Source organism: Diabrotica virgifera, chromosome 5 (assembly GCF_917563875.1).
Source record: "Diabrotica virgifera virgifera chromosome 5, PGI_DIABVI_V3a".
NCBI classification, from domain to species: Eukaryota; Metazoa; Arthropoda; class Insecta; order Coleoptera; family Chrysomelidae; genus Diabrotica; species Diabrotica virgifera.
This window is the reverse complement of record NC_065447.1, coordinates 4,872,469-4,893,431: the sequence shown is the minus strand read 5'-3', so window position 1 is coordinate 4,893,431 and position 20,963 is coordinate 4,872,469. Positions and strand designations below refer to the sequence as shown.

The following is a 20,963-nucleotide window of genomic DNA, read 5'->3' as shown; positions in this document are numbered from 1 at the left end:
GTTATTAAAAAAATATATAATAGCTATCAAATGGAATTTCTATGATCTAAACCTTATATCTGCAAATTATAAATCACTATAAAATTGATCTCTTTTCAATTTATTGTTAAACTCTAAATAACCTGTACATTGTACTTTGCTGAAGCCAGACTGAAGCCTAAAAATGTTTGCTGTTCTCTAAGCTCATGAGGAATCCTTAAGACCCTTTTATTTCTACGACTCTTTTTGCTTTATTCACTTGAAGTTCCACTTTCGAGCTTTCCATTGCTAGATCGTGTGAGGCCTAGGTATTAAAACTCCATCACTTGTTCTATTATCTGACCTTCCAGCTCAAATTTACATCTTATTGGATCTGCTGTTATAACCATGCATTTTGTCTTTTGTAAAGAAATTAACATGTTAAATTTTCTGGCGATTATGTTGAATTGGTGCAGCATACGTTGTAAATCATCTTCACTTTGAGAGATTATTTGTGTTGTTCTGGTAGATGTTTTCGATCGTTTTAATTATTCCTAGAGGTACCTCTTTCGAGTATAACAAATGGATAACCTCCTTTAATGTGACCCTGTCCAATGCTTTCTTAAGGTCCACGAAACATAAATATGCCGGTTTGTTGTATTCCACCGATTTCTCTTGAACTTGCCTCATTATAAATATAGCGTCAGTGCATGACCTTCCCGACCTAAAACCTTGTTGTTCTTCTGCTAATGTTATAATTTCATTCAATTTGTTTGTTATCACTTTGGTTGTTAACTGTAATGTTGTGTTTAATAAGTTAATTCTTCTGTAATTCTCGGGGTCCGATTTGTCTCCTTTTTTGAAGAGAGGTATTAGGATGCTTGATCTCCAATCTTGTGGTATTCTGTTTTGTTCTATTATTTTTTGTATTAGTTTTAATAGTTGTTTAGTTAGATCTTGTCCTCCGTACTTTAATGCTTCCTTTACCTCTCCCTCATCGATGTTTATTTCTTCGTTTGTTGTAACTTCAGGTGTTGGTGGTTCATTATCGTCGCCTTTAGCAAATAGAGATCGGAAGTAGTCTGCACATGTTTCCTTCTGAATGTGTTTCGCTTTTATTAATTCGTTCATCTCCTTTCTTTGCCCTCTGATCAGTCTCCATACTTTTTTGTGTTCCGTAGAAGTCGTGTTCCATCTATTTTGAGAAACTCTGCCAGTGCTCCCTTTTTATTTGCCTCACTAAAATAATCTTCATTTTGAGAGATTGATCTTTATTTAGTATTGCGTCGTTTGCATAACAGATTATTTATGTTGTTGTTCTCCCATTGGGTATCCTTTTCCCGTTCTTATTTTCTTTATTATTTTATCTAAGATCATGTTGAATAATATAGAGCTCAGGGAATCCCCTGTCTTATTTCATTGCCAGCTCCAATTGGGGCAGTTATTCCTTCTTCTACTTCTCTTTTATTGTGTTGTTTGGTACAATATTCTCGATCGTTTTTATTATTCTTAGAGGAATCTATCTCTCGCGTACAATAAGTGGATAACGTCCTTTAATTTGACCTTGTCAAATGCGTTCTTAACGTCGACGGAACATAAATATGCCGGTTTGTTGTAGTCTAGTGCTTTAGTGTAGTCTATAGTGTTCTCTTGCGCTTGTCTCATTATAAATATAGCGTTGGTGCATTATCTTCCCGGCCTAAAAGCTTGTTGTTCATTTGTTGGTATTACAATTCCATTCAGTTTATTTTAGTCCTGTCGCCAGGGGGTACAACGGCCTCCTTAATTCAGATGGACTTACCCAAGTTTTTTATGTATTTTGACCCGTAGAACACGAATTTTTTGGGTAACAGTTGATCCGGATGTTGATAAGGTTTTTATAAACAAAGAACTTAAGGAATTACATAACAGCGATATTTCGCAAAACAAAACTTTTTTTGTATTTTTTGGGTGATTCTAAGCAAAAAATGTTCTAGCAAGTTTTTTCGTAGGATGCACAGTTTTCGAGATAAACGCGGTTGAACTTTCAAAAAATCGAAAAACTGCAATTTTTGAACCCGAATAACTTTTGATTAAAAAATAAAATAGCAATTCTGCTTACTGCATTTGAAAGTACAAGTCAAATTCTATCGGTTTTGATTATTTGCATTGCTAAAAATTAATTTTTTTATTGTTAAACAAAGCTATAAACACATAGCGTTTCCCGTGCCCAATGCATGCGTTTTAATGTACGTAATCTACGTAGAAATTGTCTGTATGCGCGCCCTCTCGTTCGATTTTAAACGAGAAATGCATTGAAATAGGTATTTATGATATAAATGTTAAAAGTACACGTTTAAGTTTCTATTTATAAATTCTTGTACAAGAATGATTTTTTTGCTGTGAACAGCCCTGTATAGAGGCTGTTGTAATCTTCTGCTATAAGAACTGCTCTATTATACATTTCCAAATTGAATATAGACTGTAATTTCGCAAAAAATAAACAACAAAAGATTTAAAAAAATAAATTATGGTTGTCACGAAATCGGCAAATATTTTTTACGCAATTGTTTAATCAGTGCCAACAATTTACATGTATATACGTAAAAAAAACAACTCATGACATTTCCATTTTTAATAGTCACCTTCATATACATATTTATTTTAAAACTCCATAATAAAAATTGTATAATGAGTGTGTACTTTTATCGAAAACCCACATTAAGTACATCGAGAAACTGGAAATTTAAGTTAGTTGTACTGAGTCATTATAATTATTTTGTTGTGATATGCCACTTTTTATATGAATAATAGTATTTATCTTCTATTAGATAAACACGCCAAGCAATTTTATAAATAGTTTGCGGTTAGTTGTCGGTTTTTTTATAACATTAGAGCGGATAAAATGTTTATGATATAAAAAGAAAGAAAATGATATGCTCGTTCTTACAAAGACAAAGTAAACGGTTTAAAATAATCGAGTTTTATACAATTTTTTCTTATGTTAATAACAATAACGAACCCATAAGTAAAATGCCATAGTCGACAGGCATTTCAGCGGGAAAGTACGAAAGTCTATTTCTAAAAGCAACAGCAACATATAAAATAACTTTTTAACGCGACGACAAAGAAATTAACTCCAGAATTATACACTTCTCTAAGAAATTAATGCACCACCTTAAAAATGGATCATTAAATTGGAAATAGAATAAAAGCAGCCACAAGAACATATCATTCCCTATATAAAAACTTCTTAAATAAAAAGGAAGTAACAAGGAAAACAAAAATTGTTATATTTAAAACAATTTACGTACCTATCACTACATATGGAGCAGAGAATTGGACATTGAACGACAAACAAGAAAAGAGATTGCAAGCCGCGGAAACGAGGTATTTAAGAAAAGTCGTGGGAGCTAAGAGAGCTGATAAAAGACGTAGCGATGATATAGGAAGAGAATTAAAAGTAAAAACATTAAAGGAAAAAATTCATGAAGAGAAATTAAAATGGACTGGACACTTATTTAGAATGAATGACAACAGACAAGTTAAAATGACATGGGAAGCGAGGCCGATAGGGAAAACAGAAGAGGCCTAGAACAGAAAAAACCAAGGAAAACCCTGGAATAAAAATGTGATGGAAATATTGAAGAATAGAGGAAAATGGTGGCAGGAAGTCAAATAATTAGCTAGGGACAGAAAAAAGTAGCGTAAGTTCGCAGAGAATAACGAGCAAAGAAGACACCTTCCGATATAGGAGGAGCATCGAACATCGATGTATGTTTCTAAATGGGGCACATTTTTGTTTTTGCGTCATCTGCAATAGACAATAATAATTGAATAGAGATATAGCTAGATAAAAGTAAATATATAGGTTCATAATTTTATTTGTGACGTAAATGTAGTAAACAGGCGATGCGATGTTTTATTGATAAGAATCGCAGTGCAACTATTTATATCTTTCAGTGACGATTTATTTTTACATTTCCCAGATACGTATTATGGATTTTCTTGACTGTTTATCATTGACACGTGTTGTGGCTTATATCGTGATTGGGAAGCCCTATATTTTTTATATATAAAACATTACGAAGGGTGAACATAAGCGTCCAGATAAAAAATAAACTTCGGACAAGCAAAAAAAACCTAACAATTACAGATATTATGATCGAGTCAATATGATTCATGAAATACATTGTGCAGACTGTCCACGAGGTTACATAGGCCAAACCAATAGAACTGTCCACCATATAATCTATGAACATTCTATCCAATTTTAGCTCTACGCCAACATCATCTATGTACATACAAGTTTCCCTCATTCGTTTCTATAAAGCAAGAATTATCCGAGAAGCCATAGAAATCGAAAAACGTCCGAATTGCCTCAATAAAAGAGAGACGGGTTGCCTTTAACGTGTCAATTTTTGTTTTATTTATTTCGTTTTTGTTTTATTTGTAGAAATAAAACAAAAGTCAAAGACGCAGGACAACATATAGCCAGGCTAAAATGGAGCTTCGCAGGTCATAACGCCAGACAAACGGACAGTAGGTGGAATACCACGATACAACAATGGAGGCCACGGACAGGAAAGAGAGCAAGAGGACGGCCCCAAATGAGATGGGGAGACGACCATTAAAAAGATATGAGGAACGCACTGGAAACAGAAAGCACTAAACAGAAGCGAATGCAGGAAACTGGGGGAAGCCTATGTTCAAAACTGGACGAATTAAAGGGCAAAAGAAGCTACAATTGATTGTAATGAAAATTAAATTTTTAACTAAAAAATTTAACACTTCGATTTTTACTCCGGAATTCGTTTTCAAGAAAAAAATATTTAAGTTATCCTTACACTGACGTGCCACAAGAAAATAGTAGAACTTTATTAGATGTACTGATCTCTTTTCGTTTGACTCAAATCCAGTTTTCTCGATGTGATCTTTGATAAACACAAAAAAAACAACTTACCCCACGTCTTTCAATAGCTTCGTTCAACATTTGCACCACGTCGTTTCCCACTACGTTGGAGCAATTGAATCCCTTGGTCCATCTTTCAAGGTATCCAACTGTCAATCCTTTCTGCGACAAGGGGAAACTGAATGTGAAACCCAAAGGTAGCTTTTGGTCGGCCACCTGCTCTTCTTTGACGAAAATAGCCAGACACTCGGCGATGTGATCGAAAAGTTGTTCGCCTGATCCTAACATAATGTGTTGGGGAATGGCGAAGATCTTGGATTTCATTTCAAAGTGTTCGCCACTGAGCTCGATGAGGAGGACTCTGAAGTTCGTGCCACCCAGGTCTAGGGCTAGAAATTTGCCGTTTTCTGCAAAAAAAAAGAACAAAAAAATGTGTAAAATTTGGCAGCACATACGATGTAAGAACAATCATGTAAAATACATCACTATTATGTAATGATATAATGCCAGCAGCCAGCGTTCGACAGGTCAACCGCAGAAGATCGAACGAAAGTCCATAGTGGCGCAGTCCCCCTACATACCACCATTACCTCGCACCACGAGCGAAAAGAATCATAAAGCCAGTGCTTCTTGTAGTGTTGAACCTAGAAGAGCTCAATGGCAGAGATGCAAGGGGTTGAGTTGGAACTTTGCTGAGGTGGGCGCGCTCTGTGATGAGGAGGCGTTCCATCGGAACCGAAACCGCAGTGAGCGGTAACCGCCACCTCCGTCTGCATTGACGGAGAACCGTATCGATAAGTCGATGTTTGATTGAGGGCTACGAGTCTGAGTAGATAGATTGATTCCGTGTAGCGTGATTGCTATGGTAGATACCGTGTTGTGGATTGTATTATTCTAATATTGTTATTATGTTTTGATGACCGTAATAAGTATGATGTTATCCTAAATATCCTAAATATATTTACTTTGTTTTTACCCTGTGTTTTACTGAGTCTGTCGTCCTAAAAGAGCTACATGTCACAATTATAAGATGGAGGAAATGTTATAAGCCAATTTATATAAATTGGTCAATAACTAGGCCTTTGGTAGTTGCTGGGTGGATCTCAGATCCCAAGCCCGGATAAAGGAGAAAGGTTGCGTCAGGAAGGGCATCCGGCAGATGATGTGCGACAGAAGGTTAGAGAGAAGAAAGAGGCTAGAAAAAGGTATGAAAGGTATAAAATAGAAAGAGATATACGGAAGGAGATATATGAGGTAGTAAAGAAGGAATCAAAGCGCGCTATAGCTACTGCTAAGGAAAGATCGTCTTCACAGCTGTATCAGTGGCGCACCCGGGGGGGGGGGAGTTTGGGGTTAAAACCCCCCAGGGCATATAAAAATTAAGAAATGGATACAAGATCTTACCTGTTCCGTTTGGAAGATCTTGCACGTATGTTGGAAAACATTTCACGATCGATGTTGGGTGTGTTTCTTTTTTCAAACCTCTGTGAACATTTTCCAAAAATACTTTCATCAATTTGTGTAGTTTTTCATTGGTTAAAATCAACTCTCTGCATTTGTCTCTTATCTGAAAATAATGAAAAAGAGTTAATATTCAATAAATAACTAACTATAGATACTTATATAAATACATATACAATTAGAGATAGACACTTCCCCAATCTAATGAATGTCTACACCTACCGAAGAGCCAACATTAATTCAAACTACTTTCTAGCTGGCACAAAGATTCGAGCTAGAATCTCAAATGTTAAGGAGATACGCATCAAAACAACCCTCCACAATATTAAATTCCTCAAAAATCTGCAAATAGTACTAAAAACTCAGGAAAAGTATCAAAATTATAGATAATTAATAGTGCAAGAAAAGAGTTTAAACCAAGGCTGAGATATGTAAACATAAGCTGAGAGATAAACGTATTAAATAGGTGGGTGAAACAATATAAAGAGCTCCTTTCCACTGATAATGATGATGGCGAAATAAGTATAAAGTATGAATGGAATAATTTCGGAACATGGATTGAATGAGCCACTTCTGAGACCTTAGACAAGAATAAGAAAATAAGAAGCAGGAAAGGATTACAAAAAAATGCATTAACTGAAAGGACTTAAAGGTGTCAAAATGTTATACGCTAAATAAAATTCTTTTGACAGTATTTTTGTTGACTAGAAATAAATCAATACAACTATCTTATCAAATTCCATCTAGACCTCGCTGATAAAGAACTATAGGAACTAATATTTATCGGCGGTTTTTTGTATTGTAATCTATAAAACCATAAAGTTTTAAATACAATAGTATCTAAACTGCGGGAGTTTTACTGATAGCGCTAAACAATGTATTTCTCCGTTATTCGCAACAGAAATAAAAAATTGGTATATTTGCAATATTGACTTGTTTCGTAGGATCATCAAAAACTGTATATCAAAGTGTGTAAAAAGTATTTAAACATTTAATGTGTTTGTAATGTTTGTGTGGCCGTTTTTTCATGTTTTTTTTTTGTTTGGGGGTTGCACGGAGGACAACTAGAGTGCATACATATTTATACAACATATATATTGTAATGCACATAGATTCAGTCAAGACGCTCGCGCACATGACTCTAGTAGGGGTACTTCTTTTTTCTATTGACGTAAGTAAAAAAATTTCTCGTACTTAGACATATTTATATTCCTTTTTGATTGTAGCATTAGCTCCGATGATGACAATTTTGTCGAAAGCGCTTAGTTAAGGAAATAAATACTGTTAAATACACACAATTTTACTATACAATTTTTTCATTTCCTCGATTCGTTCAATTGTGTACAAAATTTATCAGGCTTTCCACTAAATACCTATAACATTACATGATGCAATGTCAATTAAAATACGACAGATCCATACCTCAGTGGCGGCTAGTCAGGGTCGGCAGTGCCGACCCACACATTTATGGACACATTATAGATTTTTTTAAATATATAAGTTAATCAGAGTTGATGATATTCGTTTCTGTGAAATAAAAAAAATATCTGTGAGATAATACAGACTAAATTTTATTCATTGTTTTTAAAAGAATTCGAACGATCTGATACGTTAAGTAATCCCTGTGCGTTGTGCGTAAGAGACTTTTCAAATTAAGGATCCTAGCCAGCCATACACCCGACTGCGATTGTGTGAATTTTCATGGCCCGCTTCGGCTAGCCGTACCCAGTTGAGCATTTGCATGTAATATGACGCTATGGAATATTAGCCGATAGACAACCAATTATACATTCCCCGTATTTATTTGAATGACAAGTACGGCAGAAAAACAATCTGCCGAGCACAGCGGTGATCTGCAAACGGCAACAAAACACGTACTTGGACGTTGAGATTTAATTTGGACGTTGAGAGGTGACTCATATTTGTTTGCAGAAATTGCTTGAAAATAACTCATATAATAGTATTTGAGTTATCCTCCCACTCAAAAAGGTCCGGAACATTGTTTAAATAATCAAAATGTCAAAAAATAAAGGACACATTCGATTTATTTCTTCATTTTTTGATTATAACTTTAAAAGTATTCATTTTCGAGAAAAGTTGTACTGACATAAAGGTTGCGTAATTAAATTTTCTACAATAAAGGATTAGCTAAAAATTTTAAAAATTGTCACCCTTGTTGCAAAATAGCAATAAATGCGAAAAATCATAAAAAACAAGTTTTCGCATTTTACGTTTTTCAACCGCTTATGCTACACTTAAGACCTTCATAATTTTACCCAGAAAAACTATATCATATAATAAAAAAATACTGTGAATTTCATTAAGATCGGTTCAATAGATTTTGCAAGATACATTTTGCAATCCAGCTTTCGCAAAAAAATTAATTTTTTCAAAATGTTGCAGAACTGAAAATAAAGCAGACAGCAAGTTGAATTTATTTTTACGTATAGAAGAATACTGTACCTTTCTTCTATATGTAAAAAAAATCAACTTGCTATCTGCTTTATTGTCAGTACTGCAACATTTTGAAAAAATTAATTTTTTTTTGCAAAAGCTAGATTGCAAAATTTATTTTGCAAAATGTCGATCTTAATGAAATTTACAGTATTGTTTTATTATATCATAAAGGTTTTCTGGTTAAAATATGAAGGTCGTAAGTGTTAGCATAAATGGTTGAAAAACGTAAAATGCGAATACTTATTTTTTATGTTTTTTTTCGCAATTATTGCTGTATTGCAACAAGGATGACACTTTTTAAAACTTTTAACCAATCCTATATTGCAGGAAATTTAGTTACCCAACTTTCATGTCAGTGTAACTTTTCTCCGAAGTGAATATGTACTTTGAAAGGTAAGATCAAAAAACGAAGAAAAAATCGAAGTTTTTCTTAATTTTTTGACATTTTGATTATTTAAACAATGTTCCGGACCTTTTTGAGCGGAAGGATAACTCAATTATTATTTACAAGGAATTTTCAAAATATCTATTAGACAAGTTCATTAAAAATTATCCATCATTCTTTATTCACATAAAATAAGAAAATGGATTAACAGTTTTATATGCTGATCTAAATATTTTCGGAAGGTGGGATAAGTTACAAAATATGTTTAATTTTATATACTGCAATTCATTAGGTACAACAAACTGTTCCCGAATTTAATAAATTATTGTGCTCAAATATGGGCAAATTCTGTCTCAAATGAACGGGATTTCTCTTGTCTCAAAAAAGTCAAAACGTATTGTCGAAACACCATAAAACAAGAGATAATGTCAAACTTGTCTCAAATGTCAATAGAAAAAAACTTTTAAAACCTCTCCAAAACAAAAATCAATTTTACAATGACGTTATAACCCATTTTGCTACTTCGAAACAACATAGACTAGAGTTAATTTATAAACAGGTTTACAAAAAAAAAAACAAAAAAAATAAAAAAAAATTAAAAAAAAACAAAAACCAAAAATCTTCTATGAAATTGAAGCCTTTTAATTAGATGGCATACCTATCTGAGGAGACAAAACCTTGCCGACCCTGTCCCTAAAGCCACGAGCCGCCACTGCCATACCTGAATGTTCTATAATGCGTAGTGTACCTACCTTATAAATGTCGCATTTCTAACCTGTTCAAAGGTTGTAAAAAACCAACCGTGATAATGCAAGCATTTTTAACGAGCGGGTCTTTCATATCCCCGTCCGTAATAGAGGTGAGTCAAAACCAAAGGAATCTTTCAATGGGAACGACTCAGAAGGGTAACCAGTTTAGATTACATTCGTGAATTATATCCATTCTTTTCTTAATCATGATAATTGATACGACAATGCCACTACTACACTAGTAATAGCAGTAGCATCTTCGAGCTTACCCGTTACTTGTTCAAGCTTATATTGAAGTAGAAGGAAAATGAGCTGCAGTGCACATGCCCCTACAAAATATACTAACGGTATTATACAGTGGGCTCAAATTAAATTTATATCAATAAAATGAACGATGAATAAAATAATTAAGTAGGCCGAATCCGAGCAGAATCGTAACAAAACTGTCGACTCGTTGAAAGGAACGATTCGCCCCACCTCTACACCATAATTTATGTTAATAATTTCGAATTTTTTAGCCGTGCTGTCGTATAACATTTAATTAGGAAATTCCGAAGGACCAGTCAGCTGAAATGTTAAAAAATGTTACCAAATGTTCATACAATACGTTGCGAAATTACTGTTACTTTGCTATTATGTACTTAGATTGTTTAGCCGAATTTAGAATACTTATGCAATAGGAATAGAAAGCACATGAAAGTATTGACAGTATTACCATATTAAGCATCGTTTAAACACAACGATAAGTCACAGCAACTAGTTGTGATGACAAGTTGAAACAGTTTAGACGCTGCGATTCAATGCGATACCACCTTCAACCCAACTCCAACTTTGATAAGTTGTGCGATGCACCGTTTACACACAATGATAAGTTGCAACAACTCGATTGACCTTGATAAGTTGTTTGATTTATCGCTGTGTTTAAACGACCCTTTACATTTGACTGAATTTTGAAGGGATATTTTAATCAGTTGTGAACAACCTCAAACAAGGCCTTCAAAAACCCTTATCAAGGTCAAAAACCACATGTAGGTATAGCGCGGTTACAGATAAATGAGAAATTTAAAGAGATAGACCAATTGGTGTACAAGTGGTATACCAGAGGGTTGTGTAAAAATTTCCATCCTTTAAGGGTATACCGAACAAAATATCCATGTGCTTAGATCAAATGACATCTGTTTTAATAGTTCCTCTTTAATATTTTGCCTTGTTACAGGATAGTATTCAGAAAAACGCAAAAATAAGTACCATAAAATATAATTTCATTAGGTACAATTATAAATAATATATTATATTTAAATAATTATAACTGTTAGGTATGTTTAATTAAAATAATGCTTTTATCTTTAATCACAATAATGTTTTTATTTACGCTGCTGCTAAAAGTTGCCGATTTAAGCTCCTTTTTATACCTATCAATGACTCCTCTTACTAGATTGTCGGGTTCTTGTCACAGCTCTGCTGTGCTAAAGGTTTTTACATTTCCACGAAATTCTGAACGACCGATAACAAGACTGATAACGCAACAATTGGCAAATGTTGGAGTAATGACAATGTAAAGTGCAAAGTTAATGTACTAGCTTCCAGGGGCAAACGAATATGCATTTTACATTGTGGAGGGGAAAATGGTTGGGTAACCGATGGCTTACTATTAAATGCAAAAGACATTAAAGACAGTTGTTTGGACTATCATCAAGATATTACGGGTGAACTTTTCGAATCGTGGTTTAAAAATAACTTATTACCAAATTTAGCAGACAACAGTGTTATTGTTTTAGATAATGCATCATATCATTCTAGACAACTTAAAAAAATTCCGAATAAATACTCTAGAAAGGATGAATTGCAAGATTTTTATTATCACAAGATTTATATTTTGAAGATTGGTACACTAAAGACCAATTAGTAGAGGTACTTAATACAAAATTATTTGTAAAGGAATATATTATTGATGATGCAGCAAGTAAAAATGGACATACAACTTTAAGACTACCACCATATTACTGCGTTTTAAATCCAATAGAGTTGTTATGGTCTCAACTGAAATATAATGTGAGACAAAAATAATATAAGTCCAAAATGTTATAACAATGTCGTGAAACTGATAGATTCTGAATTTAAAAATATCTCTGAGGATAACTGGAAGAAAGCAATAGAGCATGTAAAAAATATCGAAAAAGAATATCTTAAAAAAATTCCTGTTCTAAATAAAATTATTATCAATATGGAGAACAGTGATTCAGAGGAAGAAAGTGACAAAGTGTAATACCAAGACAACTTTCTCTCAATACTGAGCTTACCCGGAATATTTTCTTACATAATCAGGTGTAGGGATTATCGGCATATTATGTTCAACACCAAACTACTGCTTCAATCTTTGAAAATCAGTTCTTAAGAGAAAATAATAATGTAAGTAAGTGTTGACTAGATAAACTTTTAATTTTTACTTCAAGGTTTTATAAATTATTTAAATGTATATTTTTTTATCTTTCACTACCTACCGTTCGCTCTATTATTAATTAGTTTTTGTATACGAACCAAATATTGTTTGAACATTTTATAGAAAATGCATTGCAGAAATATTATTAAAGTAGTTTAACTTACACAAAATCACCAAGACACAAAATTAAGCTTTGTTTATAACAATTCAAATTTATAGAATCAATTTCTTATAAAATATACCATATTATGTTTCATGTAGGTCGGTACTATCCTGTTCTTTACCGGTCATAGTGCTGCTTATCCCTTTTTTCTCAAATAAATATAACCGGGCAATAAGTAATCCATGTTGTGAGGCCTATAACCGGGCAATAAGTAATCCATGTTGTGAGGCCTATCACATATCAAAAAAAATTCTGATTCAGTTTCTTTGCGGATTTCTGTTGAAAAAGAAATCAGGAGGGTGCCAGACGAAATTTTTGGACAGAAATTGCTTAACAATTTTTTTAAACAAATTCAAAAGAACACCTTTTTTGCTCAGATTTTTTGCATCATTCTTCTCAGGAGTCAATAGTTTTTGAGTTAAAATCTGAAAAATGCGCATTTTAGAAGCTTGAAAACTCATGTAAATTATTATTTTGGAAGTTTAAACATTCAATTTCAAGTTTCTGACGAGTAATCGGGGCTTATTTTATTTACGATGATCCCAAAAACCCAAAAAATATTTTCTGGGGCAAAAAAGTGTTTTTTTGATTTTGTTTAAAAAAAAATGTTGGAACAGTTTATACCCAAAAATTTCGCCCGGCATCCTTCTGATTTGTAGAATTTTCGAAAAGGTATCCGCAAAGAAACCGAATCAGAAAATTTTTGATACGGAAGAGGCACCACAACCTGAACTATTAGGAATTTTTATTCTATTTATAGGTCCTTTATCGTCAAGGTGAGGTACAAACATAACAATGTAGCGGTTACTTTGGAACCAAGTAGCCTGGAGCACTTTCTGGTTCAAACCGGCTATTTATGACCGAAACTAACAACTATGAATAGGTAATAAATACCTTAAAGAAGAATCCGTTTTTAGGGCAGCTTTAACACATTCCTTACATAATTTATCACCAGAAGCAAGTGGAGAGAGAGTAGGACAACAGTACATATTCTCTCTTAAAAATAACAGTAAAACTAAATGAAATCAAAGTATTAATGTCATTAGTTATAAGTAACAACTATGGTTGGTTATAATTATTTTAGTGACTGGAATATATATTATGCAAAATGCATTTTTTGTAGATCTTGCATATTTTGCATAAATTTCATATTTTTACAAGAATTTGCATATATCAGCATATTTTTTTTATAAAAATAAATGTGTAATGCCAATATTTTATGAATGTTCAACCTTTTCCGGAAATTGTTCGTTCAAGAGTAATACAATATGTTTCTTTGAATCATTTTGGGCGTACCTGATATTGAAATCAAAGGTTTTAGATAAGCTGGTAAACAGTAAACAACCCTAATATACAAACAAACAAAATGAAACATTTTAAGTGGGACGGGTTTTTCCCAAATGGGCGGAAATGCCAATGAAGCTTTCAGGAATAAGTAGCCGTATGAATCTCCGAAATTTACATTGGTTTCATTTATGGTGTTCGCATTCTGTGAATTTTTTATTGTATTGTATTTGTTTAATACGTGAATTCAAAAAGACCTCAGAAACGTATTGAAAATTGTCTATATTTCATTCAGAAAATGAGTTTTCCTTTTTCTCGCATTGGTTCTCATCGTTAAATCCGTCCTGTTCCGAGGCATAACCTTGTCTTTATATGTGAAAAGTATTTAAAATGTTAATTTTTCCTATGGTTTTAATTTTGTTCTGATATGCCCTTATTCATATATTTCTAGACAGGTTTCTTATACATTTTTAGGTATTTTTTCATATGAATCGTTACATTTACGTACATATTGTCCAGTAACGTATAAGAATGCATAAATAATGTATTATTTAGTTTACAATCATCAACCTCAAGCTGTAATTGCAAAATCACGACTTCAATGTTCTCTCATAGAACCAACTATCTACATAGTTCATTTACCAGTACTCAACTAAATAATAGATAGCCAGCCATTCATCCATTATTACTGTATTGTTTGAAATAACGATTAATGTATTGCTTTGCTGTCAATTTTACTGTTAACAAATTACAAACATTTTTCACGTTTGTGTTTATAATATACAATATTATTTATTAGACAAGCATGGTAGATAGAAAGGTATTACAGTGTAGAGAATTTATGTTAAACTAAGAAATTTATGGACACACGGTACCAGGATGTTATTTCACGAATTTAAGTTCTTTATAACGCGTTTCTTAACAATTAACAGCACCCTGAAGGGATTAGAATGTTGAAATATAAATATGGTGGAGCGGTAATGACGGATCAACTGTCAACATTCATTAACAATCCACTAGGAAGAATTTCCTGTAGCTGGCTGTATACCATTAATTACAAGTAAAATTTAATAAAAAATTTTTTTTTGGTCTTGGTAAAAGGTATATTATTTTAAAAAGCCCTATAGGGCTACAAACATCGAACAGAACGTTTTCGCTCTAAAAAGAGCATCATCAGTGTTGCAAGAACATGGTGAGCCAACCAAAAAATACGAAGGTCAAAGCCTTTCAAAAATGGACTAAAAGTCACATCAAAATGCTAACATAGCAAATTCCAAAGGATGGATATAATCCCTAAGGATATGGCCCTAGGATAACATATGACTCCCACACGTTGTAAGTGGGTCAAAGGTAACATAATGACCTAATTTGTTACCTTTGACCCACTTACAACGTGTGGGAGTCATATGTTATCCTAGGGCCATATCCTTAGGGATTATATCCATCCTTTGGAATTTGCTATGTTAGCATTTTGATGTGACTTTTAGTCCATTTTTGAAAGGCTTTGACCTTCGTATTTTTTGGTTGGCTCACCATGTTCTTGCAACACTGATGATGCTCTTTTTAGAGCGAAAACGTTCTGTTCGATGTTTGTAGCCCTATAGGGCTTTTTAAAATAATATACCTTTTACCAAGACCAACATTTTTTATTAAATTTTACTTTTAATTCATTAACAAGTTTAATAAGGCAAAATAAAATACCAGAAGAATGGAGGACAAACGAGCTAATCTTAGGTATTATTCAAAAAGGACGATAAAAAAACGGTATGACGATGAATGTCGGAAACAGCTGGAAAAAAGACAAACAGTAAGGAAGACATAGATACAACTACAAACAGACAAAAGGAAAAAGCAATACGACGACTGCCGAAAAGAAACAAGAAAAATGATACGCACAAAGAAAAGAAACTATGAACAACAAAAATATGAAGCTATGGAGAGAGACCGACCCAAAATCCAGAGAATTCTATACAGCAATCTACACAGAGAAAAGAGGACATAGAACCAATTCTATCCATACACTGAGAGACAATCAAGGCCATATGATAATCGACGATAAAGAACTAACAGAAGAATGGAAAGGGTATTTCAGGGACCTTCTAAACATCATACAGGAAGAACAGCACAAAGAAGAGATCTATATAACAGCAGACATGTCCGTCGAAAATCCCTCTTTTGAAGGCCTTAAATAAGCTGAAAAATCACAAAGCGCCGGGTAGGGACGAGATACCAGCAGAATTTCTGAAATATGGTGAAGAAACACTACATCACCAAATCCACCAATTAATAACACAGATATGGTTAGAAGAAAGGATACCAGCAGGATGGAAGGAAAACATCATAGTGTCCATCCACAAAAAAGGGGACAAAACAAAATGCGCGAATTACAGAGGAATTTCACTCTTAAACACGGCATATAAAATCCTCTCAAACATCATTCTTAGTAGACTAACCCCTTATGCTGAAAATGTCCTAGGAGAATATCAAGCCGGTTTAAGGGCAAACAGATCCACAATAGATTAACTATTCACGCTGAGACAGCTTCTAGAACAGGGATGGGAGTATAACAGACCCATACACAATATCTTCATAGACTTTCGACAGGCATATGACAGCGTAGAAAGAAGCCAAGTATGGAATGCCATGGCGGAGTTCTAAATACCAAAGAAACTCATTCGGATGACTAAAGTCTGTATGGAGGGTGGAATATCAAAAGTACGTGTAAATAATAAACTGTCTGACAGCTTCGAAATCAACAGTGGACTCAAACAGGGTGATGCGTTATCTCCACTACTTTTTAACCTTGTATTAGAGAAAGTTATGAGGTCGGCCGAAATAAAAACAGAACTGCTATCGGTTCAAGGTCCCAAGTTATTACTAGCATACGCAGATGGCATTGATCTCGTTGGAGACTCCATCCTATCCACAAAAGCCATTTTCAACAAGGTGGAGGGAGCAACAAGCGAAGTAGGGCTGAGGATTAATGAAGAGAAGACGAAATATATGTGTATAAATATAAAGACACGAAGAGACAGGATAGGACAAAATGTGACGGTCAACACCTTCAATTTCGAAAGAGTACAACGGTTTAAGTATCTGGGGGCCGTAATAACAGCTGACAACGATGTTACTGAAGAAATAAAAGACAGAATCCAATCAGCAAATCGCTGTCTATTCGCACTGGATAAGCTTATAAAATCAAAAAATCTTACAAGAGTTCCAAGATCAAAATCTATAAATCCATCGTCAGACCTGTACAAACATATGGTTGCGAAACTTGGACCATGACCAAATCAAAAGAAGAAAAGCTCAGACGTTTTGAACGAAAAATACTTAGAAACAATTTTCGGACCTCACCACGACATTAACACAAACCAGTATAGGATCAGAACCAACTTCGAATTAAAAGAACTCTACAATGACACCGATATTGTCCAAGAAATTAAATCACAGAGACTAAGATGTACAATAGGGTGCATCGAAAAAGGCGAAAAAAATTTTTTTTTTGCGATGGAAAAGTAATACCTCACAAAAGTTGCCCAATCAACTGTTAAGTATTTTGGTAAAATTTTTTCGAAATTGGAAAATATCTTCTGCCCCCCCCCCCCCCCAAGACAGTTAAAAATTTTGAAAAAATGTTAACAGACGAAAAAATTTTTTTTTGCGATGGAAAAGTAATACCTCACAAAAGTTGCCCAATCAACTGTTAAGTATTTTGGTAAAATTTTTTCGAAACTGGAAAATATCTTCTGCCCCCCCCCCCCCAAGACAGTTAAAAATTTTGAAAGTGTTAACAGACGAAAAAAATTTTTTTTCGAAATGAAAATGTAATAGCTCACAAAAGTTGCCTAACACACTATTTAGTATTTTAGTAAAATTGCGTTGAAATAAAAAAATATTTTCTGCCCCCACGGCAACTAAAAATTAGAAAAAATACATTAATATGCGAATTTCTTTTGTAAGGGAAATGTAATACCTTATAGAACTTGAATAAATAAATTCGGTTTAAATTGGAAAATATTTTCTGGTTTCACAAGGCAATTAAAAATTTTACTTAAGAAAAGTATACTAAAACATTCTTTTTATAACAAAATAGCCTAACTTATACGTCTCCCTGACGTCACCCAAATTAGGTATATAAATATTACAAAAAAATATGGTAAAAGCATTCTATTCGAAGATGTTTTCCGATTTAGCATTAAAGTGAGGCATAGTTTTTCTGGAATCAATACGAATTTTTATAAATCCATCCCTCGAATACGCTCCACAAACTGATAGAGGAGCTTGTGTCACAAGCTTGACACATCGTTCTATTGTTTGTGGCAGAGATATTTCTCAATCTCAATGTTAAAAGGGTCTAAGTTAGGATTCTTAATAAAATCTCGCAGATTGTCACTCGAAAATTTAGAGAATATGAATATAGGTGGTTCTGTAAGGTGATATTCTTGTTAAATAGTAAATTAACTCGAAGTAGTCGTTTGAATCAAAATTTTTATACTAGAAAGTTTGAAGACCCTCACGTTTTTTGATTTGGTCACTGGCAAACTTCTTTTGATGTCCAAGGGGTAGATCATTTGAATGTCGCAGACATACAAACCACTGAAGCGGTTTTAAAGATGTTCTCCTAACAGCCGTATTACATCACCCTTAACGCCAGTATTTACGACTGTTTCGTCACATGCAATAGCTGGATTTGATACTTTCTGATATACCAGACAGCGGATACCCATATACGAAATATTTGCACCCTGGCTCATGCACAAATGTTATGTGTTCTTCCACGATCGATTGACCATAAAACTTGGTACTGTTTTTTACTTGAGCTAAAGTTTTGTCTTTGCGTCGGTAACTTTCTTCTTTTACCTTTGTTCTCTCTGACTATATTTGTTTTTGTTTTCCCTATCAATCGAGCTTATCACCATTTTTCTGGGACGTCAAAGACAATTAATCAGAGTGTCACATTTGCATGCTGCAAGATCGAAACGTATAGTTTTACTTTTGTTCTTAAAGCATTGAATTTTATTTTTGTAAAAATCACTGTTTTGCTTGTTCTTAAATGGTTTCATAAGTTTCATATTTATATTTGTCATGATAGGCTTTTAAAAGCTGGATAATTCTTGTATGTTAAATTATTGGAATTAAAGCCTTTTTCCATATTTCCTCCAATTTAATTGCAACGTGTTCGGCAATACCAGAAAATTCTGGCTCTTTCTTGCTGAGTTTTTTATCCTCTTGCAACCACAAAACTTTATCGCTTGTTTGTATTTTGGTAAAACATTTTCAGGCATATTTGGTGGTTGCCCAAAAATAGGGCGGTTCACAGCACATCTTGATTTTATTCTCCATGATCCTGGTTTATCTATTTTAAAAATCTTTAATTTACAAACAACAATAATAACAAAGTAACGCACCGCACCAAACATAAGCGAAAATTACACGCACGGACTCACGAAGCGGGACATTTCAAAGGGGCTGGGGAGACTGAAAAAACAAATAAAACTTTAAATATCGTTTAAATTTGTAATTCACAACATTTTTAGTTTTCTTTAATTGATCTTAGATCGACTTAGCTCATATTTTATTCGAAATAATATAAATTGAAATTTCCATAAAAATCAGATATTTAATATAAGTCAAGCTCGTTGAGGGGCAGAAAATTCGCTCGAAAAAAAAAATAAAAATACTAATATGCTGAAAAATAACACTAGCAACTTTTTCGCGCTATTAGATATAACATTTCCAACTTTTATTTTTTCGATGCACCCTAATGGGCACAGACTTCATAACGAGAGACTTGTAAGACTGGTATGGGAGGAGATTCCTACACGCAAAAGACCACTCGGACGTCCCAGAATGCGATGGAGAGATAACATCCAAGCAGATCTCTGGAAAATGAACATTCCATTTGACCCTAGGTTGATGGAAGACCGAAGAAATTGGAAGAAAGTTGTACAGTCAGCCAGGACCCAGGACCCACCCAGGGTTGTAGTGCTACGTGATGATGGTGACGATAAAAAACAACCAGAAAACTACAGAAGTATCAATTTTCTAACTACATACTACTCTAAAACTTGGAATACAAATTTGGCAAGAACGACTAAATCAGCTCATAAACTTAGCAGATGGGCAACAAGGTTTTCGTATAGGAAGGTCGTGTACAGAAGCAATATTCGTCATCAAATAGATTACAGAGAAAGCATTAGAATACAATAGACCCGCATTCTTATGTTTGATCGTCTGAAGAAGGCACTTGACAGAATACTACTTAAAGATGTAGTATATCTCTTGTACAATAAAGATATCCTGCTGAATATTACTTATAAAAACAAATGAAAACTTCTATTAAAACAATATGATGGAAGTCAGAATAGATGGACAACTTAGAGAACCTATAAATACAGGCAATGAAATAAGTAAGGCAGGGAGCTTCACTAAGCCCTATGATATTAAATTTAATCATAGATGAAGTCATAAAGAACGTCAATAAAGGAAGAGGATAAAGAATGGGGAACAACGAAATTAAAGTTCTCTGTTTAGTACGTTCGTTAACGGTAAAATATTGCAAGACCTCTAAATTCTAAAGAACCGCTCCGATTTAGAAGAAATTTTGCAAATAAGCTCATCTTATCCATCTCTTCAAAAGTGATATGACTACAATGTGTGCTTTTTGAAGTTATACTTCTTTAGCGGCGATATGAGGGTGAATTTTTATATGTTAAAACCTATGATCCCGGCGCATGCGCATTATAACTTTGTTCTGATTGGATGTTCAAATAACATGTCAAAAATTATTCAATATGGCGGCTGTGGCCCAGCTGTACGTAGTTTGATTATTTATGGTTGTTGCGTTTTGAAATTTGTGGGAAAAGAAATAAAGTTAGTAAATAGTTATACTGCCTTTTTAAATAGTTTTCATATACCTATATTTTTGGATTTTTGGACTAATTTGAACAAGGAAAACTCATTCTAATTTGGTAAGTAGTTTTTATTATAATCATATTGTAATTATACATTTGGATTAGGTTGGAATACATACATTTATTTTCTCAAGAATGGGGATTTTAGAGAGAAATCCCAAATTAGGTCCGATTTTTATTTTTAAATTATGATTTTTTGGCGTAGATTTATTTATCTAGTAGGTATGTAATGCTTTGATTTACATACTTAATTTGATT

The 20,963-nt window shown here is 33.6% G+C and overlaps 1 protein-coding gene across 5 annotated transcripts in view; it reads right to left on the bottom strand.

The window, feature by feature from the left end:
• Positions 1 to 20,963, bottom strand: part of LOC114343821 (hexokinase type 2) — a 170,575-nt gene that overhangs the window by 25,043 nt on the left and 124,569 nt on the right. For all 5 annotated transcript variants that reach the window (XM_028294835.2, XM_028294765.2, XM_028294696.2 and 2 more), the window contains 2 exons: positions 6,254 to 6,416; positions 4,901 to 5,256 (listed from right to left, as the gene is read on the bottom strand). In XM_028294835.2, the coding sequence (XP_028150636.1) occupies positions 4,901 to 5,256; positions 6,254 to 6,416 (519 nt within the window). The remainder of the gene's footprint in view (positions 1 to 4,900; positions 5,257 to 6,253; positions 6,417 to 20,963) is intronic.